Source organism: Bacillus rossius, assembly GCF_032445375.1.
Source record: "Bacillus rossius redtenbacheri isolate Brsri chromosome 4 unlocalized genomic scaffold, Brsri_v3 Brsri_v3_scf4_2, whole genome shotgun sequence".
NCBI lineage: Eukaryota > Metazoa > Arthropoda > Insecta > Phasmatodea > Bacillidae > Bacillus > Bacillus rossius.
The window spans coordinates 33,373,716-33,399,717 of NW_026962011.1; the positions used below are offsets into that span (position 1 = coordinate 33,373,716).

The window sequence follows — 26,002 nt, forward strand, 5'->3', positions numbered from 1 at the left end:
TTCCTTTTCGTAAGACGCGTGTTACTAAAATAAATTTATATTTGAGTTTGCAAACTTGTCCACTCCTTGCCAGAGACGACTGAACACAGACGAGACTATCCAGGGTCGGGTTGATGAGCTGGAAGAATTCCCTGCCTTGCATTTTTATGGACTTCACCTTATCATATTTATCAGTTAATCTTTAACAAATCAGCTTGAAAAATATTAATGAACGCACTTTTAGTAACATAATCGAGGAGAACAAGCACACAGTTCAGTGTACACCTGTACTGTTTCATAAAAGTGATCATAGGTAGGGACTGGAAAAATTCGCGGTTTCAATGACCACTAGGATAGACTAAACGATTCTCCTATGTACTCTGGCAACTATCACATGGTCATTGGCTACCGACTCGGGGAAACTGTTTACTGCGATTCTTATGATTCGATACTTCTTTTGTTGAGTGTTTGCCATTGGCTCAGAGTCCTTCAGGTAAATTGCGGTCCAATCACTGACGCAGCATTAAGCTAAACGAGTTTGGATTCCAGCCTGTCTCGAAAGGAATCCGCGAATTTTTACGGTCTTTAATCATAGGCTTATTTGGTGAAAAAAAACGCTGCTCTTTAACGACAGACATTCATTAAAAACACAGTACATTTTAGTGCGAGAAGCCCTTGAATTTGTGATAGCCATAGGGAATTATTTGTTTGTATAGTAAGTTAAAAAAAAGCTTAGTTGAAAATCCGCTCGTCACGTCTACTTGCTGCGTCACTTATACCATTTTTGAGCGTTTTTTACTGGGAAACCGATGCAGCGAAGGTAATTAATGCGAAAATTGTCAAGATAATGCCTAATGGCTTGGGTTGCTGGATATTAGCGGAAAGGAGAGGAAGTAGCTACTCAATATCGTTTCTTTCTCTCACGCTTCTCAAGGTTTCAAGCTCAGTTGCTATGTTCACGAGCTGGAAATGTTGGAATGGGTAAGGAATGTTGAGTATAGTTCATTTGCGGTAAAATAAATATTTTTACAGCCTTGGCATAATTTTTCAATCTAAGAAATTTCGAACTTTGCGACAAATAAAGTGTACCTAGTCCATTTTTTCTTTTCGATTTTGAGTTTGATGCCGCAATAACTTATACAATATTCACTAACGGTAAATGGCTGTTGTATTAGCTTTAAAATATGAATACGCTGTGCATTAAAAATTAATATCTTTATATGTTTTCATAGTGTTTTTTTAATTTTTTTAAAAATATATTTTGGTGTCAAATTTTCCGAATTTTAGATGGTTCCTGAAAAAAATGTATTCGTAAAATCGCGGCTTCGTTCAGTCCGGGCTCCGTAAAATCGAGGTTCTAATGTACTCTTAATTCTGAAGTTAAGTTCTGAACATGTTATTTAAGGGTTTATCAATGCCGTATTTACGCGCAGGCTATCTAGGCTGTAGCCTATGGGCCCGCACCACAAATGGGGGCCCGCACCACACGACACGAAAAAAAAAATTATACTGCGATGTGGATCTTCTTATATTCTTAAAATACGCGTCGACATAGTATGTCCAGTTGTTTTGTGTGGATTAATTGCGCCGAACTAAACTCTTCTGTGGAAAGCTGATATATGAGTTATGTCAGCATTTAGAAATTTTCGATTATTTTCATTGGTTTTGGTGTCACTTAATTCCTTAACATCTAAATACTGTTTGGTTAAATAGTCTAGTTTAATAATAAACTAATTTTTTCTGTGCTTTACTACTGAATCCATCTGTGCTAATTTTAAATGATAAGCAATTATGATTCATATCGAAACATAGTAATATTCATTTAATTGTGAAACAATTTTTGACTGTAATTATAAGCGTAGTTCAGGTGTTACATTTAAAAACAACTGTTTTCTGACTGTGATAACATACTCAAATCGTTTCTCTCCCAAAGTTGAATCTTTTGATCAACACGTTTTAAACTTTATAATTATTTTAATTTAATTTGTACGCGACATTTATTTAGGGGTAAAGAGAGCAATTAGTTGAAGGACTGTATTCTTGATATCCGTGTACCCGAGACGCTTCAAAAGTATAAGGACTCTATTCCTGCATTTGTGTTTCTAAAAATTCATTTGTTTCAATAAAATAGTTAATATTTAATTAATAAAGTAGCCAATAAAGATTTTTTTATGGCGAATGAGTACTGTGGTCTATTATTTTAGTAACAGGACAAAAAATTTTAACAGGGTCAGAACTGGAACTATTTTATGGCTAGTAACAAGCCGCAGTTAAGTCTTCCAAAATATTAAAAATACTTCATACCCCTAAGTCTGGCCCCCCCCTACAAATTATCATATGGGCGCCCTTGCGCCAGACCGAGGACCGGACCGGACCGGACATGGGCGCCCGAGGGACAGAGGTGAGTCCCTCGACCGTCAACCAAGTCCTCGTCGCCAGGGACGTCGGAACGTTTTCATGAGTGGGGGGGGGGGGGCGAAAAGCCTTATCACACTGACCTCAGTCCTAGAGCGGGGGGTCCGGGGGCCCTCCCCCGGAAAAATTTGGAATTTTAGATGCAAAATTGTGCTATTTAATGAGTTTCCGAACCACAATTTTAAATATACCATTCCAAGAATTTTATGACGGAGTATGTATTAAATACTACTCTGACAGTAGATGTAGTACAATTTAAATTAAAATACCATCTAGGAATTTGCTATCATTTTACAGTATATTGACGATCATAAATTTGATTTTCTAATCAATGTGATCACCAATGCAACGTTTGTAACTACTGGTTGAGAAAAATTCTGCTAGGACCAAACATTTATTCTGGGAAAAGGAGGGGGGCGAAATGCTACTCTCGCCCCCCCCCCCATGCATAACAGCACGGTGGTGACTCGCTCCTGCTGCCCCCCCCCCCCCGCCCCTGTTGCGACGTCCCTGCTCGTCGCCGACCGCGGACCTAGTGCGAGCTAGCGACGTCTCCTGGTCTCTGAACACGACCGTGTACCTTTCGCCAAAAGATTCACAGACCAGCTATGAGTAGGGACTGGAAAAATTCGCCGATTAAATTACCTCTAGACTCCACAATCCTACGCGTATGTGGACAAATTTCACTTGTTCATTGGCTGCAGACTTGTAAGCAGGGGCGCAACAACTAAATTTCCAAAGGGGGGGGGGGGCAATATACCTTTTTATAAAGAATCATCGATCCCCCCTATTGAAGCGGTCCTCCCCCGGGAAAATTTGAATTTCAAGGTGGAAAATGGTGCTATTTAAGCAGTTTTCTTATCTAAAAATTGATTACACAGCACTTTCTTTGCCCCCGTTGGCCCCCACTTCAAGGTTTCAGAGGGGGGGCAAAATACCCTTGCCGCCCCCCCCCCCCAGTTGTTGCGCCCCTGCTTGTAAGACGTCTCAAATTGGTAACTTGTGATTCGATACTTTTTTTTGTTAACGATTCCTCCAGATTAACTTTGAACCAATACCAAAAGCAGTAAAAAGGTGATAGTAGTGGCGTTTCAGCTAATCACAAAACGAATCTGCGAATTTTTCCTGTCTCTACAGCGTTTAAGACATTTTTAGCATAGTCTGTGTTTCGTGGTTGGCTAGGTTTATTTCAGGTACATGTCTACTGTCAGGACACCAATCACAGCCATTCAGTGCGGAAGCAAACGCGTCCTAAATGGCCCGGCCAAATATGGCAATGGCTGTTTTTTTTTTTTAAATGGCTGATAGTTACAAGGGAACAATCGCTAGCGCGGGCGTACCTTATTGCAGTCTAATGAGAGATCAGATTATTTCGTGAAAAATACACGTCCCTGACAATGATTGTACCGCGCTAAGTTTATAGTGAGAGACAAGGAACTTTGCGGGCACAGCGACCAGCAGGATGGGCTCCAAAGTCCTCTGTATATTCAGATTAATGTCTGCTCATTGGTAAATAAACGATTATTCCTCGGGTTCATTGGGTAGCAAAGTATACTTTGAAGCACACATAAGTACCTCTGTTTAACGTTGATGGTCGAACTACAGTGCTCTTGACGACCTTGAGACCGTTGTCAACATGGATAAGTGGTCACCCATTCACGTGTAACTCTCAAACAGGACTTGGTTGCTTATAGGCAAGTTGAGTCTAGCCTGGAGTGAAATAATCGTTGGCTACTTGCTCATTTGTTGCTGATGTTTTGCAAGTCTGTAAAGGGTTTCCGGCGATTCGGTACTTCTTTAGCTGCTGGTTTGTTATTGGCGCAGAGAACTCAGTAATTGAACGGCTGGCCAGTTTCAGTTTCTTTCAGCGAGCGAAGACAAGTCACGACAGAAATGCTTGCTCGCGTGAACATAATGAGTTTGAAGAAGATAAAATAGCCAAATGTTGCCGTCACTGCGTTCTAGTATGGGCCGGCTAGAACTATTTCGATTGTAACACTCGACTTGTCGCGAGCTCGCCGAGTTCTGGCCCAAAGCTGTGACGAGAGGTATTGTTGAGCGCCGAGGGCTGGAGCGGGCGAGGGCTCGGCAACGAGACCAGCGCTCTCTGCCGGAGGGCAGGCAAACATTGACCCGGTGCGTGGACCGGCGCTGGTATTGCGGCTTCAAGTGAGCGGCTTATTGCGTCCGGGGGAGCGGCCCCCTCCAGCAGCTCCGTCGAGAGCGCCTCGGCGCCACTTAGGCCCTGCGGCGCGACCCGGGCTGTCGGGTGTTGACAGCGTAGCTCCCTCGCCGTAATCTGCTTAGCATTACTAGAGACCGGAAAAATTCGCGAATTCATTTCGCGACAGGCTAAAATACAAATAGGTAGTTATATCTCAGTGCTGCCTCTGCTATTGGCCCTCAACTCACCCGGGTAACTCTGGGCCAATGAGAAACGCCCGACCAAAGCTTTATCGAATCACAGGCTGCTACGTTGGGACGTCTCACAAGACTGCAGCAGCCAATGAGTGGGTGACATTTGACCGAGTGTAGGTAGAACTATGGAGTTCATCCTGCAGGTCATTGAACCCGCGAATTTGTCCGGTCCCTAAGCATTACCTAGAGTTTCATCTCATGTTAGACCACCAATCCTAAATGCGTTAAAATATATCCAAAAAGTCCACAATGCAAATATTATCAAAAACTTCTGCTTTTCTCTAAAATTCGTATTTTCATTTAAATTTATTATCGTACCTGCACATGAAATATTTTTTAGCAAACGTCGTTAAAACACATTTCAAAATCTTAATTTTTAATTTTCTGGAATAAAATAGTTAATAAAAGCTACAAACTACTAACCGATACTGGATCACGAGGTTTTTTTTTACGACTTCATTCGTTTATGATGTTAAACAAAAAACTCAATACTGAGATAATTAGGTGTTTATGGCCCTTTTAGCTGACCGGATAATGAGACCGGCCAAATAAGCTAGTTCATTATATAGATAGTATACATAATACACGTCAAGTGCAGTTAGTGGTGGTAATACAGCTTGCAATCTCTCCGTAGAATTGTACGCATAAGACTTAAAATGGTAAACTTATAATACACACATGGAGAGAATTGGGGAATTATCGGCATGGGCCTTCGGAAAACAGCCATCCCAGGTTTTGCCCGGTCTGACTACGGGCAGCCTCCCAGAAGTGGTGGACGGCTGGAAGCGAGTTCAGCGCTGCACTATCAGCCGAGAAGTCGTTCGTCCGCTTATCGGCCCACTGGCGATCACTGGATGAATAACTGCTATCAGATTGAAAATAACAAATACGTGTCAAATGTACATCACCAGAGTGGACACAGGAGAAATTTTTCGTTGAAATATTTCTCCCCTTCGACAGTTGTACGTAATTAAGAGTTGTCAAACCCGTGCATCGGACAAAGCGACGCGATATATATATATATATTTTTAAATAGGGATGTGATTCGCTGGAGCGCGGAGCCCAGTCAGCTGATTGCAGAAGAGAATGATCGGTCGTGGTCCGACGTCGCCGGCTTATCTGCGCCCGGCCGAGCCGCCGAGTCGGCGCTGTAAATCACGTGACAGCCGACTCTCCGCCCCCTCCCCTATACAGTCTGCCTCATCAGCTTGCGTTTACTCTCTCTTTCCAGTGCCCGGTAGACCTAACTGCCACAAGCGCTGTCCTTGTCTCGGCGTGCTCTGTTGCCAGGTGTACGCCATAGAGCACAACCGTTTAAGACACAACTCCATGATGTAATTAAAAAATTAAAAAAAAAAATTCTGAAACATTATATTTTGTCCAAAGGAATATACTTCTAATGAGAATTTTTGAAATGAATTGTTATGTATTTTATCAAGAGTTTCATTTGATAATATTCAAGATTTATTTCTAAGGAAATGTAACTGAAAGTCGCCATCTTGGTTTCAACCGTTTTGTCAAAGAAATATATAATATTTATTTTTACAATTTTGAACTCTGTTTCAGCATAGCACATAATTTAATGGAACGCCTTCTTATTAATAGTGGTAGACTGATACAAATAGTGTCTCTTGTAAAATAATAATTGATGTTTAGAAATGAATTCTTTCTTCTTCAGAATAACTAAGATTGAAATAATACTGTCAACAGACGCGAAAAATCAACAAATAATTATTAACTTTAAAAGAAACATTAAAACTTCTTATAAATAAGGATGGTATACAAAATAAGATAGTAAATGCTAGCAAGCCGGGTTGTATCCATCTTGCAACAGTCAGTGCCGTAGCCAGGATTGTGTGAAGGTGGGGGGTCCTGTGCAACCATTATAACATTTTTTTATGAGTAAATTTTCTTTGTAATTTAATTTTGGAAGAAAGTTGTTTGTCACACTAAAATCTCAGGAAACAATAGACTCTTAGAACTCCAGTGTTTACACATAAGAATTTAAGTAAGGTTTTTGCTTGAAATAAGAAAACTTTTTTTAAACTTTGTTCTTAAGACAATTGTTTGATGATTTCATTACAAGTCTTAAATAAACGCACATCAATGGACGCTTGTATTCCGGCCAGGCACGCGAGGCATACCTTACGTCAATGTACGGCACGTCCGCGTCCCCACTGACACACCCTGCCACGAGCCCACCTTCTAGTACGGTCGTAACCATATATATATATATATATATATATATATATATATATATATATATATATACTAGCTGCCCGACCCGGCATCGCACGGCTATACTAATGGAAAAAAATTAAGCCACATCTCCCATTTACAGTAATGGTAAATAAAAAAAAATTCATTGAAAATTTATTACAATGCTGTTTAATGTACCGGAGAGAAAATGAATAGCACCGATGGTTTCCCGACTCGTACAACTGATCTACCCGTACTTCGCTACGGCGGTCTACAGGCAGATCACTCTTGCGCCGCTCATTATACATGCCCCTCCTTGTGGGTACGCCACTGCCGCGCGATGTCCGTTGCCATGGAGACGCAGAAGGCATGAACAATGCAAAATCCTGTTCTCATGCAGACAAAGTACCCACTGTTGCCTGGTTTTAACCACCCATGGGATCTAATTTTCGGGAAATGTTATCCTGCGTAACATAAGGAACATTACTGTGAAGTTTCAAGTCTTTAAAATATATATACTTGAAAAGGGGCAATTTTTTATATTTAAAGTACCCGCAAAATTTCAACGGTTATTGCATGTTGTATCTTACCACCTCCAACGCATTTGATTCTAAATTGGACTTTTAGTAAGGATCCCTAATGTTATTGATAATATAATATAGCCTATAGCCTTCCTCGATAAATGTACTATCCAACACTGAAAGAATTTTTCAAATTGGACCAGTGGTTCCTGAGATTAGCGCGTTCAAACAAACAAACAAACTCTTCAGCTTTATAATATTAGTATATATATATATATATATATATATATTGTAACCCTTCTTCCTCCTTAATTGGAAGAGGGGTTGCGTCCCCGACTCACTCTGGGCGCGAAGGGAAAAAATAAATATTAAAACCAGGCATAAAAAGCTAAACAATATAAATTCCCCACACCACTGCCCAGGGGTCAGGCCAAAAAAATTCAAAGGATATAATAGTAGAGTAACCATTAAACAAACAAGAGGCAAGACTTTGGACGTATGTTATTAAAAAATAGAAATTTGCAAAAATAATTTTTACTATACATAACCATACAAGCTTAGTTACAAAAGCTGACGTTAATAATGGCAGCATCTTATCCCCATTTGCGATACTAACAATAACCTTTAAAAAATCGTAAAAATATAAATACTGATAACAACAAGTATAAAAATATATAAGGGCGTGAGGCGTGGCCACTATAAAATATCAAAATATACTGACTGCCCTAATACCAAAAATCAAACAAGACAATCAATATAATATATAAATATATAAAAAAATATTACAATAATAAAACTGAAGTACAAAAAATTTATTTAAATAAAGTTCTTAAACTCTCAATCAACGGTTTAGTCTTTCTTCAGATGTTCGTTGCTAAAGACTTGCCAAAAAAACAAAGTTAATATCCTAGGCGTGCGCTGGCTTCCTGACCTTCCTCACCAACTCCAGAGTCTAATGCCACGCCGGGCCATAGGTACGAATTCACAAAGGCGTGAACGATGATCGAAAAAAAAAATATCTTATTTTTAAGGGAAATGTAGCAAAAACTCTTCACGTAACATAACCATGTTACCACAGAAGTATTTATCATCAGCTTCAAACAAAGTCTTACTTCTTTATTAACTTGCCAATGATTTTATAAAAACGTAGAATGGCCGCACCAACCAACATCAGGCTGCGCATGTAGTCCAATACCGATCGCATACTTTTAATAATACTGCACAAGCTGATATATTAGCTAAAGCCAACTTTAAGTATGCAAATTCCGAAGACAAAGTCTCAAAAACAAATTGCAAAATGTTCGTTTCTTCCAAACTTATACTTTTATGGCAACTACAGGCAAACGGGCGACCTTATTAAAAAATCCCACACTGGAACAACGTGTGAAACAAATGGGCCTCTTCACCAAACAGGCTAATAAAAGTTCCGTCCAAATAAAATTTAGTATGGGAAAATACACAGTTCACTAGGTTTGCCAAAAACCAGTGCAGCACCACGAGGGTAAAAATCAAAATCGCGGCCTCTCTTTACCTTGATTTCTTTTGTACCACAGGGCAATCCATTTGCCCTGTCACCCATCGTGGAGCCTCCAACCCAATACTCTTCGTCGCCCGTTGCCGTCCGGCATACCAGTCCGCGCCGTCACATGGCTCTGTCCTCGACGGTCGCTCGGCACCAACTCTCTCCGGCCCAGCTGATTTTTTCTTCCCGGCAAGCCGAATGTCTGACGTCATCAGCCAACCGCCGGGCGCTCACCAAGTGGTATTTACGTGAAACACAATCGATATTCTTAAACTCATAATCGATAGCTACCAAACGGCGTATAACTAATTAACAGAAACAAATATAATTAAAAAAAATTTACAGATAAATTAACATTAATTAAAAAAGGCGTAAAAATACGTGAAATAAAAAACCATATAAAACTAGAGACCAGCAACAAAAATAAATTACAAGTAAAAATGTGGCCCTGCCGGCCACAATATATATATATATATATATATATATATATATATATATATGAGTTGGTAATGTCGTGGCAGGAGTGTGTATGTAGAATTAATTAAATTGATCGTTTGTTTTCAAATTATTTTCATTTGTTGGTAGCCCTGACTAGGCGGACCCTTCAATTGATTAACTTCAGAATATTCCAGAATTAATGAGCATCGGTCCGTATTTCAAGCCCCGGTGATCCAGAGCCTGTTGTGGCGGGCGATAATTGCATCCATTCATGCGGGGCTCGGGCCGTTACCGCGCGCTGCTGTGGCGTGACGCCTGCTCTGCGCACCACCGCGCCAGGCGCGCGTGATGGGCGGGTTGCCGCCCCGCGCCGCGTGCAGGCGGGCGGAGCGTGAAGTGTTTCCAGCAACCACCAGCAGACAGCGCCAGCTGCCGCGTCCCGTTCGACGCCGGACTCTCTCTCTGTGTGTACTGCACTGTGTTGTGTTGCTGCTTGTCCTCTCAGCAGGGTGTCCACAGTTAGTACTTTCGTACTAGATCTAGTACTTTTATAAGTTTTTTTAGTGGTCTAGTACATTTACGCTCAGATCGAGTACTTTTTATTCTTTAATATAATAATATTACAGTAACTTTAATATGTTTTAATATTAAGCGTAATTATTTTTAAAAACTATGGAATGTATGTGTGTGTCGTGTGATATTTAAGTTAGAGCATTGCAATTTCATTATAACTTCCTAAACTGTTAAAACCATAACTAATTATAATTTAGTACTTATTTTTTTCAAATCTAGTACTTTTTTCTCGTCTAAGTTGGTACGAAATATTTTTTCCCTGTGGACACCCTGGTCCTCTCAGTCGCGAGCCAGCTGCGCACCCTGGTACCGGAGGGTGGGTTTGAGGTCTGTGGTTTGGTCTCTCCAGCGGCTGAACAAATTAAGCTATCTACATCGTGATGAATATAACTCAAGAGCTGCGACTTGAGAAACACTGGAATAATCCAGAATTGAAGCTCGACGCTAAGGCCCTATCTACAATGACACGGAAGCAGAGTTGCATCTCCCGAAACATTTCTCTATCGCGTCTGCTTCTTCTATAATGCACGGAAACGTAACAAATGGCAACCAATGAGATAGCATTTCAAGGTTACGAAATTATATATAGATGATAGCACGCGCAGAATTTGCATACATATTAAAAATAAATTTCAAAGTAATAATATACGTAATACTGTATTCTTATACTTGAAACAAAGTTTAACATTATTTTAGCTTATCTGTCCAAATATATTGGAGACAAATACTTGACGTTGTGACAGGGCCTTCAGCACGGAAGCTTTTTGGTTTTTAACATTTCACCAATGAAGGTAAGCGCTATAGAATACTGTTATGCCCAAGATGAGACGGCGAGGCTCTCTCCGCGCTGCAGTGGAGCGAACTGGCAACACTGGAGCTCGGCGAGAGTGGGCGACGCGATCGAGAGATCGACCCCGCGTCTGGAGTTGCGGTCGCGCTAACGAAGGGGCGGAGGGAGGCAGGGCCCGGCGAGGCTCGGGTTCGGCTCCGGATGCAGAACCCTCGAGGAAGACGGCCTGGCGGGGAGTGGGGCCGGAACTGGCTGCGGATTGGAGTCGCGTAATTGCGTCGCTAAGCCGCCTCGACGAGTCGCGGGCCGGGGGATGCTAATGACGCTCCAACACGCTTAGCATTTTCCAACCCCAGCGGCTGGCGCTAGCCCCGACCTGCTGTATGCTCGCCGGCTGCTACGTCTGCCCCACTGCGTGACGGGTTGGGGGGGGGGGGGGGGGCACGGTTACATTTCAACACTTGTTAATGCTTCAATCTACCCAAATAGCGGGACGAAAATCACAAATCTGGAAACCTTAAACTGTGCGATGTGCTCATTTTACTTTTTAAAGTCCTGTCCACGGTAACTTTGTGTAAGAAAATCTGCCTGGAAGAAAGTTATGATAACAGACTACAAGGAGAGACGTAATATTTTGCTTGTTATTAAATGAGGAGTTTGGTCATGGGCGAAAATGTGTAGGATTCCCGCGGGCGGGAAAGCGTTTATCATTTCCATTTCACAGTTACGATTCAGCAAGCGTAAGCGGGCCCCTGAAATAAGGGCTTTTTTGATTCCGGGTAAGTAGCCAATGAGCAGATAGATGTACATATAGGCTTGAAGGTCGTCGAAACCGCGAATCTCCCCAGTCCCTGTGAAAGAGTCTACGTCCTCACGACGCGACGCGACTTGGGCAGTGGCGTAGCCAGGATTTGTGTATGGGGGTGTTAAGAAGCATGCCCCCCCCCCCCCGTATTATAGCGGGGGACCCCGGGAAAATTTGGATTTTAAGGTGTAAAATAGTGCTATTTTAGCAGTTTTCGGTTCTTAAATTTAAATATTGTAATGGTAAATTTTTTATTAATTTTAATATGAAATTTGTTTGAGTGATGAATAAGAAATTAATTAAAGATTTGGTGCTAAGGGGGCGGGGGGTTGAACCCCTAACCCCCTTCCCCCCTGGCTACGCCCCTGGACTTGGGAACAGCACGCGCTGCAGTGGTCGACCGCCCAGGGCCTCCAGCTCTTGCACTGAATACCGCTTCACATTATTGTACAAGCCTATTTTCATTGTACAACACGAAAGTAATATATATATAAATTATAACAAGAACACTTAACAATCTGGAGATAAATTAGCAAAACCATCGTTGAAAAGATATATGTATATATTTTTTGTCTCCTGGGAAAAAGGCTCGGTTCCTCTCCTTCTGAGGCTCTATTCCATAACCCCTTCCCCACTCTCCGCGGAACTCGTTAAGGCTCCCCTCCATCAAAATATTAGGGTCCCGCAAAAATTAAATGGCCCAAGGCTCCGCAGTTTTGTGCAATTTTCACCAAGAATCGTCCCCTATATGTAGTAACATTGAAAAATGTTCAATTTATTTGGATTCTAACAAAATAGAAAGTTTTCATGGACTTTTTTCCGGCGAAACTTTGTGTCTTACGCACTTTTCACCAAGAGGGACTTTCTTCTCATTATCTTAAGCTGCATCTGACGGCGTCGAAATCTGGGATTTTTTTTAGTTCCGAAAAAAATTTCACATAAACGCAATTTCTGCCCAAACTATGCGTTTTATGCACCTTAGAATCGTCTGCTCTATTTTACTAGCTTCACCTGTATGTTTGTTTGTGAGCTTTTTTGTAACCGATTCCTTTGGACTCGATTTTGACCCACTTTAAACGGACGGATTTAATTTAAACCTTGTACGGTTATCAAGAACCGGCGAAAATACAATAATTTGATAAGTTTATCTCATTATCCTGATCAGGATTGCCAGAATTAAATAATTTCGTCACGTATCCTCTGCGTGAGAGCAAGTGGCTTATTACTGTTAGTACATCCCATCGCTCTCAGTTGGTTCTTTGGCCGAGCGGACTAGGCGCAAGTCTTAATCGACGCGAAACAATCCCGTCCATGACTGAAAAAGTTAATATATATTTTTTTCCCCCAGCAATTTTTGGAATTGGTGCCGTAAACTGAACTGTTCTTTGACTAGGGTTTTCGTCAATCTTCCTATTTACGATGCTATTTCCCCGCACTGTGGATGGTAATTTGTGCGCCTGCTGCCTTCCTGGGGTTAGGTAGTTGTTTCTCAGGCTCCCTCTCCTGTGTTGTTAACGTTGGCCGTATTTATAGCAAGGCATCATAACTCAGCTCCAGTCAAGGGTTGGGCAACAGCGGTCCAGCTTTACGGTCATTGCATACTGGAGGAAACCAACACAACAAATTGGAATGGTCACAACGTATTTGTTGTTGATACGTACTCCCTTGCTGAACGCAAATTACAACTTTCATTCATCATTTGATGAAATATTATGTGTGTGTTAGGGTAATTTTGTACTGACGAAGTATTCATTACCTAAATTATTTTCAACAATCTGAAAGTTATAATTAAAATGTTGGACATACATGTTAAGTCACAAAATTTATTTAGAACAAACTCATCCACTTAAAAAAAGTATTCTAGTTGAATAAATATTTAAAATTCAACTCGATGTAAAAATGACAGATGTGGATTGTTTTTAGAAATTATGACTGCGAATTTTCTCTTTAGTTCGAAGCAAATTTTACAACTGTCCGCCTTCTGTTTAAGATTTACTATACTACCTGCATCAGTATTACTTTAGAATTTAACACCTCAAATTGTATTATCTTGTTCGAGAAGAATTTTACATCCGTGCGCCCTCTGTTGGAGATTTACGATACTAATTACGAGAACTTATTTTTTTTAAATTTTTAACTATTAATCGAACTAAAAAGTAAAAAATAAATATAGTTTTAAAAAAAACTAAAAAAACACGCTTTTAAAGCACATCAAACAAAAAATTGAAAAATAATTCTAAATATAATAGCTTAAGATGAAAATAATAATGAACGAAAATTACTAGTATGTATTATTGTGAAAAAAGCATGGGGCGCTTTGTGCCTTTTTTTTTCGTATATCGAGCAACCCACGTTTTTTTTGCACAATAATACTAGTATTTCTCGTTAATTATTATTTTCAGCTCAAGCTATTATATTTATAATTATTTTTCACTCTTTAATTTGATGTGCTTTAAAAGCGTGTTTTTTTTAAATTATATTTATTTGGATTTTAAAAAAATTATTGAAATCTCGGATTTGTTTGTTCCGAAAAAATTCCCACATTAACGCCATTTCTGGCCGAAATTGTGTTGTATGCTGGATGTTGACGTGAGTTCGTGCATGTGCGTAGCAACCGGGGGGGGGGGGGGCGGGGGGGAAGGGTCACGTCCCCCCCAATAATAAAAGTCTTCCATTTCGTCACCTCCAATAATATATTTAGTTTCGTATTTATATTATTAATATGATTTCTGTGATACAACCAATATGTTGCGCATGGTGCATTTAGTCCAATCGTGGTAATGTTAGCACTGTATTTTTACAAATTTGTTCTCTGAAAATATTTTTTATAAAAAATAAATTATATATTGCAACCAACTATAATTAGAATATTTAGGAAAGAAAGAAAAATGCCTAAAAACCACCCATTTGCACCTTCAAACCCCCCGCTTTTTTTCCCAGGGGATGGATATTCCTCAACAACTAAATCAATTTCAGCCCCCCCCCCCCCCAAAAAAAAATATATATATATCCTTGTGACGCCCATGGCTCGTGACGCACTCCAGCAGTGTCTCGGCGCAGCGGGAACACGGGGACGACTCTTCCCGCGAGAGGCAAGGACCGGTCCGCGCAGGACCTGCTCTTGACCTCGAGGTCGGGTGCCGCGCTCAGCGCATGGCGAGGCTGTGCAGGGGCCGGTGGCGACGAAACTCCACTCAACCAGCTGCCTCTGCCGCTCCGTGAAGTCCTGCCTGTCACTCAAATACAAAATATTTACGGTCCTTACCAATTACCAGCAGGGCTTGGAAGAAAAAAAAAATATGAACGAGTTCAACGACCTCTAGTACAGAATCCGATGTTCCTCGTATGCTCCGGTCAAAAATGTCACCTGCTCATTGGACGCAGGCTGGTGTGACGTCGTAACTGGGCTGCCCGTGAATTCGGCAAAATACATGAGTTAAGAACATTTTTTTTATGGACATGCAGCATTGCTGGGTTTTCACTGCGTGTCGCAGAGAAACCACAATAATTGACAAGACAGATGACTTCACAGGCACACAGTAAAAACAAGCTAAAAAAAAACAGCCGATGTTCAAAGTTCCCATTGCAAGGATCATTCAAAGAATGTTAGTCACGGTAGAAGCCTGCCAACTTCGTGATTGCTAGAGACCGGAAAAATTCGCGGATTCATTTCGTGATAGGCTAGAATCCAAATAATTATGCCTTTGTGCTGCTTTTGCTATTGGTTCACTGTTAATCTGTAGGACTGTGTGCAAATTAGAGACCCTCAATCATGGAAGTATCGAACCACAAGTTGCCCAGCTGAGACGCCTCACAAGTCAGCAGTCACCAATTAACAGGTGATGTTTGCCCAAGCAAGAACAGTATCGTGGAGTCTATCCCGGAGGTCATCGAATCCGCGAATTTTTCCGGCCCCTAGTGATTGCCCGGCACCACGATGAACTCCACACACGACTACAAAAATAAGTCTTTTTCTCTGGTCTATTGGCTGCCACGTTTTACCTTCCGGCCGGATTGAATGCAATTATTGTTTGTTTTCTGTGTTTGCCTTCAGGACGTGCCAAGACGACTCGTGATCAGATAAGAGCGCAGTTCAAATGTACGTTATGCCTCTATTCAAATAATGACCACCTCAAGGAAAAAGCCTCTCTAATTATATCAGTCATGCCAACCTTCTGCACGCTTCGCCTCGCCTCGCCTACGATACAAAGCAGCCGCGGATCCCGGAAATGACTCAGAAGACTGGCGACAACGTGTGTCAAGCTCACATGTGGTCCGTTTCACAACGAATCTTTCCGTTTTCTACCTCTCCTCAACCTCGTGAATCATCCAGTGTTGACGCTGCGGTGATTGCATGGTTGGAGGGGGGAGGGACAGAGGAGACTTTTCCTTTGTGTAAAAGGGAGAAGGGCGGCCGGGTATTCTCGTTTGCCCCTCCCCCTAACCGGTTTCCCTCCCCGCACTAACCCCCCCCCCCTCCATCAAAACACACTGTGTCCCTACGCCCCGCCATGCCGCAGTTGTAACGTAACCAACTGTCAGTTGGAGCGAAGCAGGCAGGCCGCGCGCACGAGCTCTTGCGACAGCGCTGCACTGCGGCGCGCCAGTGAACCACTCAGTCCTCGCGAGCGCGCGTCGCTTCGAAGCCACCGCCGTTCGAAACGCGGTCGCACGTCGCAGGGAGAGCTTTCACTAACACTGGTCGAGTTTTGTTGCGTGAAGTAGTCCGGAGGAAGCGGGCCGATGTCTTCCAACGCGAAGATAATGTCCGAACAGCGGGACTACGGCAACGGAAGTTCTGCCGTGAGCATGGAGATCGGTCACAGCCATCAGGTGAGTACTTGAAACTACCCAAGAGTGTTCTATAGTCTCATCTTGAATGAGAAATGCACTGTGGTTTTTTTCCCCCCTTATAATCTTTTGAACACTTTTATAAATATAGTGACGAAATTATTCTTCGCACAAGTATAAAATAGTATTCTTTAAATATTTAATTATTTTACTAGATAAGATACATCACCTAACCTTAGGCATGATTTTTAGTTTGCTGTTAAATAACTGTTAGAAAATAAAACATAACTAATAAGGCACAAAACCATGTCAAAATTGGTTGTGTTTACAGCGGTGAATTTTGTTCAGTTTACAGAAAACTATACTGGTTATTTTCACACGAGACTACGTAACATCACGTCTTAGTTTCGTACGTCTCGCGTTAATGACCACCTTGTCTTGTGTGAACACTTTATAGTACGCTCTGCCAAACGCAGAATGAGAGGTGTGAGTATAGGCCCGTCTACAGTTTCAATGTCTTAAATTGTGTCCGACGGACACTGATCGCTGATTGGCCCACGTGATGTGACTTTTTGACTGCCTGGTCCGAATACATTGATTGGTCAACTACAACTTTTTGTCCCAATCTATGTCCTTTGATAGCATAGAAGAAAAAACACGCGTGATGTTTGCGGTTGACGATTCCAGTTTCAAAAAGGTAAACAGAAAATAACGAACGATGTGGTAGGAAAACAGGAAGAGAAGAAGACCAAGACCAAATATTGATTAATGCTGTCCGTTTGTGACCGGTGCTTTTAAAAGGCTGAACACACAAATTTACATTTGGAAGTGTGATAAGAATTCATTTATTAGTAGCCAGGATTTTGGGAAGGACTGTAACCATTATATTTTTGTTATAAGAAAAGTTTTTTATACTTGAATTTTAAAAGAAAATGGATTATTACATAAGTAAATTGTTTGATTTATTTGTTAATATTTGTCATAAGTTCATATTTAATGTTATTAAATACATGAAACACACATGCCAGTTTGTATGAAAGACAAATCGAAATTAAAAGAGACTACTTGGAAACAAAATACCTCCAGATTCTTTATATGAGGCTGTCGGGCTGTAAGGGGGAGGAAATACATAATATATCCCACTAGGAATTACAATAATCTCTCTGTAACCTTATGCAACTAGCTTGTTATTTCTCTTTATATCTTCGCTTGTTTTTTCTTCATTGAAATCCTGGCAGGAGGCCCTTGGGCATCCCCTGATTAGGCATTATTGGTACGAAAAAACTCTGCTGTTTCACGGAGTTTTTTCGTTTCAGGACAGACTCAACTGTTCTATGCACAAGCAAGCCAGTTCATTGTGCTCATGGGTCTACCAACTTCATATGGACTCTGAATATTATGGAGACAACACTTCTCGTTTTTGTTCATTGAGTGATTCTTGCAATGCGATAGATTGATTAAAATTTTTTTTTACATACGTCATTGCTGGTTTCACTGTATGCCTTTAGAAACCTCACAAACGTTATTGAGTTTTAAAATGACACATTGCGTAACCAGCAAAAGCGGTTGTGCAAAAAAATATTTAATCACTTCATGTTGAAGGACCCCGCCGACCAGGGCAGTGTGTAGAATATTAGAGATATCCGAGTGGTGTCTGTTAAAAAAAAAAAAAAACGAACGAATACTTTGAGGGCGGATCAGTAGTTCTGTTTACGTGTTTTGTTTTTAACTGCACTTTTAGAAGAGCGAAAATAAGCTACAATGCATGTTTTCAGAAATATAATTAGGCATGCAACATCCGGTACAGATTCTTGAAATCACTCAAGGGACTTGCTTTTCGCACCATGTTACGGTCACCGCTCAAATCTCATAGCTTCCCTACGCCCGACGAGAAGACTGCGCCCCTGTTTATAGCCTCGCGCTGTGAGGCGACACCGCGCTAGAAGCACCAGCGTGCGTTGTACTTGTTGCAGCCTCGCCGACACACATACGCCCCTGACTGGGCGGGCCCCTTAGATACTGGCTCATAGGGTACTTTGGGGCGTGTCTACAAGATTTAGAGTATAGCAGCGGCATTGTGCTTCAGGTCTACTTTGCTACCCGATGAATCGGATAAATAATCGTAGCTATAATTGTTAGAAACCCAGGAATCCCACTAATTTAGTGGGATTATTTATATTATGTATTGAGTTAATGAATGCACCGCAATTATCGTGACGTATCGTGACACGCCTATTTTTTTTTTACGGCCGCGAGCCAAACGGCCAGTTTCCAGTTCAGTAAACCAATCACGTAGTGCCAAATAAAATAACACAATTTAATTGGCTAGTGGGAAATCAAATATGTGTATAGAGAATTCAGAGGACTTAAAATTTCATTTTGAAAATACATGAAACCGCGAGATTTTCGGGCCTGTAAAGATTTTAGATGTGCCAATCCGTAACTACTGTTTTCGCATTAATTGTTATATATATATATATATTGTTATATATATATATATATAAATTGAACAGAAATATTCATGTAAGATTACATGAAAACCACTGTATAACTACAAAAAAATGTGTTCGCAATAATGCTGTGTTCAGTTATTACCTACCCGGGATTTATGCTGTGTTGTCCTAGTACCTGCAATAGTTAAAGTTATTTGGAAACCATTCCCTGAATAGCTCTAAAGAAAAATTGATAAAGGTTATCATTATATTATTATTAAATTATGATCAAATTAAAATATAAAATTATGTGCCAATTTTTGTAAACATCATCACAAAATACGTATTTTTATGTGTGCTAAAATAACCATAACCACGTGTTGTTCAAAGTTACATCTTCCATGTAGTACTACATACAAAATATTTTTTGACTACTGGTCTGCATTTAAAAGTACAGACTTTTTTTCTCCGTGGGAGGGCTTCAAGCATTGTTTTTAGTGCAGAGTAAGTTTTGAAAGGTGAAGTCAGGCATTAGCTGTAATGCTTTTTATTACAAGTGCGGAAACAGAATGCGTGCATAGTCGGTGCTTGGTTATGGGAAGCTGTGTTCAAAGTCTGACGCAACGCGCCTCGCCGCAGGCTGTCCGCGGACTGGCTAACCTCATCCGGTGGTATGTAGAGTCGCCCCGTTGCCTCGACATGAGCCCAGACCTCCACCGGCGGTTTGTAGAGTCGCCCCGTTTCTGTAGGAAACATTACCCCATGTTTTTACCGGAAATTTTTCCGTTTTTTCTTCTTCTTAAATTACCAACAGATATGCATGATTTAAGCTATATTGTTATACGTTATACACAGGGACCGGGAGAATTCGCGTTTTGAATGACCTCTACTATGGACCTCCACAGTTCTCTGTGTACCCGGGCAAATGCCATCTGTGTATTGGTTGCCGACTGATTAGACATCTCAACTCGGTAGCATGTGATTCCATAGTTGTTTAATTGAGGGTTTCTCATTGGCCAAGAGTATTCCCTTCAAGATATGTTCCAGTTGCGAAAACAGCTTAGAGGTTTGCATATTGGGATTTTATCCTATCGCGAAATGAATCCTCAAGTATTTCGGGTCTATAGTTATACAATCATTTATGTTCTACAGATTTGTAGGTACTGGTTAAACAACATTGTTTCTGTAACCATCAGTTGGGTTCTAGGTGGTAAAAAAAATGCAAACTGTGTGTTTTATTTGGTTATGTAGCATAAAAAAGGGCGATAACATTATTTTGTGTGATTGTGTGAAAGTATAGGCACCTTAACTAAACATTTTACGGTAAATTACAGGAAAATATCACCAAACATACTTTCCCGGAAAACTAACATCTATAATGGGAACATAACTGCTCTGCCGCTGAGCTGGTTGCAACTCAGGCGGCTGGTTACTGTAACATGGCCACCGCGTCAACGCCCTAAAAAAAAAAAAAACCGTTGGAAATCACAGTGAATTTACGGGTGTTTAAACGATTGCTTCACGTCAAATAACCAAAAGATTCTTCGTATTTCTGGCTAACTGTTTCTTTGTATAGAAATGACTCTGAATTACGATTTCATTACCCTGTGTTGCGTTGTAAACAGGACAAACAGCCAAGTAAAAGTTTAAAGGGTGTTTCTGCTGTTGATTTATGAAGGTGATGTCAATAGCCCAAAATATACCATTATTCACTCCATTTTATTGTCAACACACTTTTTGGCGCACCATAATCACTTCACTTCCTACATCGTACTATAATTTCCCCATTTATTCCCTTTGACGTACCATACTTCAGCCCATGCGTACCGTAGAAATGGCTTCAAACCCGTGTGAGTACATGCTCGAAGTAAGTAAACTCACTATCAGTAAGTTTACGAATATTTCTGGATGTTTCGTAACCATCATTCTACGCAAAGTAAGGGTGAAAATTTTTTTTAAGAGTTTATCTTTTACATCAACCCCCTCCCCCTTCCCACTGCCAACACAAATGAGCCAAATAATTATGAATTACGAACATAATAATGGTATGCATTCCAGTCGATCTTAAAAATGACAAAGTGAATTTATCAGGACTATCAAAATGGGGAAACCATCGAGTTAACGTGGCGCCAAGTGTGTGCGAAATTGCCCGAGTCTCTGATTGCGTGTGTACAACATTCGTCGCCATGGCCCCCACTAAAGGGTGGGGCTGGGTGGACCCCTGGGTCCATAGCCCGGGCCCGGAGGAGACACGGGCCTGTTAATTTTTTTAATGTTTAACTATTATAAACTTTTTTACAAACTAGAAAAAAATATATGTAATATTTTATAAGTAAAGCTTAGTTTGGACTTATAAAGTAGTAACCATAATCATACCCAGTATTTTCAGGTTAAATAACATTGTAGAAAGAGTGTAGGTAAGAAATAACCATGTAATTATAATGTAGCACGTGACTGTACAATTGGGGAGGGGGAGAGGGGCAGGGCCGGTGCAAGGTAAATTGGCACCTAAGGCGAATAACCTTAATGCCGCCCCCCCCCCTCCCCCCGGACGGACACCACAAAAAAAAATTGTCCTTGCCTCAAAATACATCACGTAAGCCTAATATTTTGTCAACAATCAAATGTAAGCAGGCTTGAGTTTTATTTTTTATTTTTTCCTTAATACAAATCATAAACCGTGGACTTTAAATAATTACTTATATCAAAATAAAAACATTCCAAACTGTTACAAAAATCCATTTTCATCTAGTTTCAATAATCGTTAAACATATGATATGAGCTGTTGTGTGTCGTGCTGCGCCGCCCCCAGCTACTTGGCGCCCTAGGCGGTTGTCTGGTTCGCCTATGTGGTCGCGCCGGCCCTGGAGGGGGGATGGGGGCCCGTCTCAGATCCTGGGTCCAAGGCCCGTAATCGAATGCGGGGTCCATGTTCGTCGCACATCCTCCCCATGCAACAAAACCGACAGCACTGCTTCGTTGTAGAGATGCAAATATATATCGAATATATCGAACTATTCGATATTTTCTCTTGATATTATCGAAACGAGTAAATATTTTTGTAACTACGATATATTCAAACGATATTATAAAAGTATTCATATTCATGTAAATATTTTTTTTATTTTTTTTATTTTAGATTTTTAAGGTTAGCAACACTAACTGGAAACCCTCTATATGTGTTTATGACTTCACTGGGAAGTGGGAACTGCCACTTTATGTGAAGCACAAGGGGAAAAACCTTTTCTTATGGTTTTTTTCTAAGTTTCTCGCCAAAAGCCTCGATGCATCACTCCTGGTTCCTGGGTCCTGGGCTGGCCTTTACTCTACTGTGTTCATCTCCTGCTAGTGCTGTATTGTGGTGTGCTGTATAATCTAATGTGAATTGTGTGTGCATCATGAGCACCAGTAGAGTGTGGAAATATTTCAGAAAACTGGAAAAAGACAGTAAAAGTGTGAAGTGCAATTTATGTTTTAAAACATATCGCAGCTCAGGAACAACTACAAACTTATTTGCACATCTTAAAAGTAAGCATATTAATGCTTATAATGAATGTGTGGTGGAGAGTAAGAAGCTGAAGCAAACTGTTCTTTTAACAGAGGTAAGTTTTCAAATTATTGTTTGTTTAATATTGCGCCGAACAACTGATTTATACATCAACCTTGCATTGTTAAATTTTTTAAAATAATAATTTGTCATTGATTAGAATGAGTTTTGCATGCACATAATTTATTACAAATTTACAAATATGTACCTGGGATGTGTTACTTCAGTTATTTAGCGTACCTAGTACAGTTGCCTAAAATAAATGCTTTTTACTATGATTAAATTTTTCATTGTATTACAGTATATAGAAAAATCACCTCTTCATTCTTAGACATAATACACATTGTTCTTTACGCATTTTCTGTGACTTAGGCCTAACCCGGTACAACCATGAGGAAAAGTTTGATTTATGTTTATTTTACAGCGTATTTTCAGATCCTTAAAAAAATCATTACTATCGTCATATAGTTTAATCAAAATGCATAGATAGCATTTTATGGTGTTTTGTTTACTTCCTGCACCTGATATAAATAATGCATTTTAATTGAAAATATTTCATCAATCAGAAATGATGCTAAAATCATTTATTACAGCACCAACTGAACATGAGAAAGTTAGTTTCACTGTTCAAATATTTTTACTTTACCTTTAAGTAAAACATCGATACTTATTTTAGTCATCAAAGATGAAGAATTTATTATTTTTGGAAATTACTGAATAAAACTGAGTAATACAGCATATTTGTGCATTTATTTATGTAGTAGAAACATTTATCGTAAAATATTCATGTCGATATATCGAAATATCGATATTTTTTCCTAAATATTCGTGGTGAATATTTGAATAGTTTTAAAAGTAATCGATATATTCATATTCGATATTTTCCGCCGATATTTGCATCTCTACTTCGTTGGCCGTGAAGCAGACAGCGCGGTGACGGGATGTTGGAGCACCAACAGTGTTTGCTTCGAGGTCGAGGCTTCTTCGTGCGGCTGCCTGTCGCGCAGAGCGCCCCGGCCAATGGGCGCGCGCGCCTCGCGAGCTGATAGCGCTGCGCGAGTGAAAGTCAGCGCCGCCGTCGCGGCAGATGTCGCCACTTTCCCGGTCTACACCGTCAAAACATGCGCTTCCAACACCTCCCACTACATGGAGAAAAAGGATGGTTTGAATCAAATATTTGTTTATATATGGCGAAACAAATATTTACTTCCTGTAACAAAATATTTTGTTGGCCAAACCAAATTTTGTGAGTAACAAAATTGATTCATTACACCTAACAAAATATACAGTTAAACTGACCAAATCATTTTTCTTGATCAACAAAATCTTTCCAACAACAAAATATTTGTTTGAATCAACAAAATAAATGTATTTCCTCATATATAAACAAATATTTTGCTGTGGTAAACAAACCTTTCTCTCGGTGTAGGGACCGGAAAAATTCGCGGGTTCAATGTCCTGTAGGATGAACTCCATAGTTATACGTACACTCGGTCAAATAAATGTCACCCACTCATTGGCTGCTGTCTTGTGAGGCGTCCCAACGTAGCAGCCTGCTGTGATTCGATAAAGCTTTGGTCGGGTGTTTCTCATTGGCCCAAAGTCATCCAGGTGTTTTGCGAGCCAATAGCAGAGGCAGCACTGAGGTATAACTATTTTTGTATTTTAGCCCATCGCGAAATGAATTCGCGAATTTTTCCGGTCTCTACCTCCCACTATGTCGTGTCAAGCAAAGCTACGGCGTCACCAGCGCAGCCATGTTCGTTCGGCCAGTTGGACGACTTGAGCTTCCATCAAATATCTTGCAAAAAGGACGGGTTCAAAAAAAAAAATCTTGGATTTCTGAGGCTATCGGCCAAATCAAAATCGTCCCTAGCGAAAACGGAAGTGACACCCGTTTCCGACACAACGATTCTTTAAAATGGCTAAGAGCACATTGGCGATTAAAGAGGTTGAAAGAAGTTAAATACCTACCTAAAATAATGTTAATATGAATGTCATATACGAAAAAAAAAATTGTTTGTATACAAAAAAATGTTGTTTCTTTAACATTAAAAATTCTAAAACGTTTATTTAATTACGTAACGAATATTATTGTAAGTTTAAATTGATTCATCTTCAAAATTTTTTAAAATGCACCAATATAATAATAAACATTTTTTTTAAATTTCAAAATAGAGAAGAAAAAAATTAAAAGTTTTGAGATAGCTCAGACCAAAAATAAACTTTGATAGTGTGACATGATTTAAAACATATTTGATGTTCCCTGTCCAAATATATTTGATGGAGAAAATCGGAACCCATTTTCCATCCTACACTCTTCCCCTACAACTCTACTGTCAAATATATTGGAGATAAATATTTAACAGTCTGACAGGTCCTTAAGACCTCCGCCTACCCGGGCACACACACTGTGTGCAGAACTTCAAAAGAAACCACGCTATTTGAAAACTACTCAAGATATTCAAGTGGTGTCTGATTACAAAAAGCATTTAAGAATGCGCTGAGGGCGGATGAGTAGTTTGTTTCCGTGTTTTGTTTCTCAACTACACTTTTAGGAGAGTGAAAATGGCTAAAACTCCTGTTCTCGGAATAATTTCTAAACATGAAACTGCCGGTACAGATTCTTGAAAGCATTCAAGTGACTTAAATAACTCATTTTTCTTAATTCCTCCGCCAATTTGTGTTACAGTTATCACTCCAATCTCACCGTTGCCATATGCACGCCAGTTCAGAGCCCTGCGCTTAGAGGCGATACCGTGCTAGCAGCACCAGCGAGCGTCGCACTTACATCCCGCCTCATTGGAGACCTGAAAACTCAACGTCATTTGAGGCACCAAACTATATACTCATTGCATACGCGTACAAGTCAGTGTAATTTAATTTGTTCATTGGATGCTACGACGAATTTACCTCCTGTCCAGATTGCATTTGTTTGGATCATGTGGATTTTGGTGTTTTTTTATTGAACTTTTTCTTGACTCTTGGTTTGAGATAACGTCCGAAGAAAAACCGATGTTCTTTACGTTTAACGTTACAGACACCTCCCAGGGCGGTGAACAGCTAGTCTCGAACATTACCTGCCTTTAAGGGTGCATGTTCCATCCGAGGTCATTATTCTGCATTTTCTTTACACACGGTTAAACTTGCCGACTTTATGAGTGAATATTCCCAAATTATATATATATATATATATATATATATATATATATATATATATATATAGCATTGTTTTAGCATAATTAGCCGTCTAAGTTGCATTTTTAGCGTTTTATTTAGTATTGATAAGGAAAATGAAAATTTTTATAAAGCTGGAACGTTTTATTTTTCAAGCCAATCTTACTTTCTATGTGTGATATTGTTTAATTTCTTTAAAAAAAAAAAAAAAACTTTAGCTAGGCTTTTAAAATCCTCAGAATTTTTATGATTTTAAAAGGTTAAATAAAATTGAATAATTTTTTTAGAAAGTTATTTGAAACATACCGGGCAGTAGCCATCAGCATTGCCTTTAAACCCAAAACGTTCCAGGTTTTTATTCCATTTGGTTCTCCTTATCCATACCGCACAAAAAT

At 40.1% G+C, this 26,002-nt stretch overlaps 1 protein-coding gene across 1 annotated transcript in view; it reads left to right on the top strand.

The window, feature by feature from the left end:
- The first annotated feature begins 16,198 nt into the window (after nt 1–16,198).
- The window catches only part of LOC134542208 (venom dipeptidyl peptidase 4), a 77,025-nt gene continuing 67,221 nt past the window's right edge, over nt 16,199–26,002 (top strand). Inside the window, exon 1 of the mRNA XM_063386285.1 lies at nt 16,199–16,493. Coding sequence (XP_063242355.1) covers nt 16,404–16,493 — 90 coding nt within the window. The 5' untranslated portion in view covers nt 16,199–16,403. The remainder of the gene's footprint in view (nt 16,494–26,002) is intronic.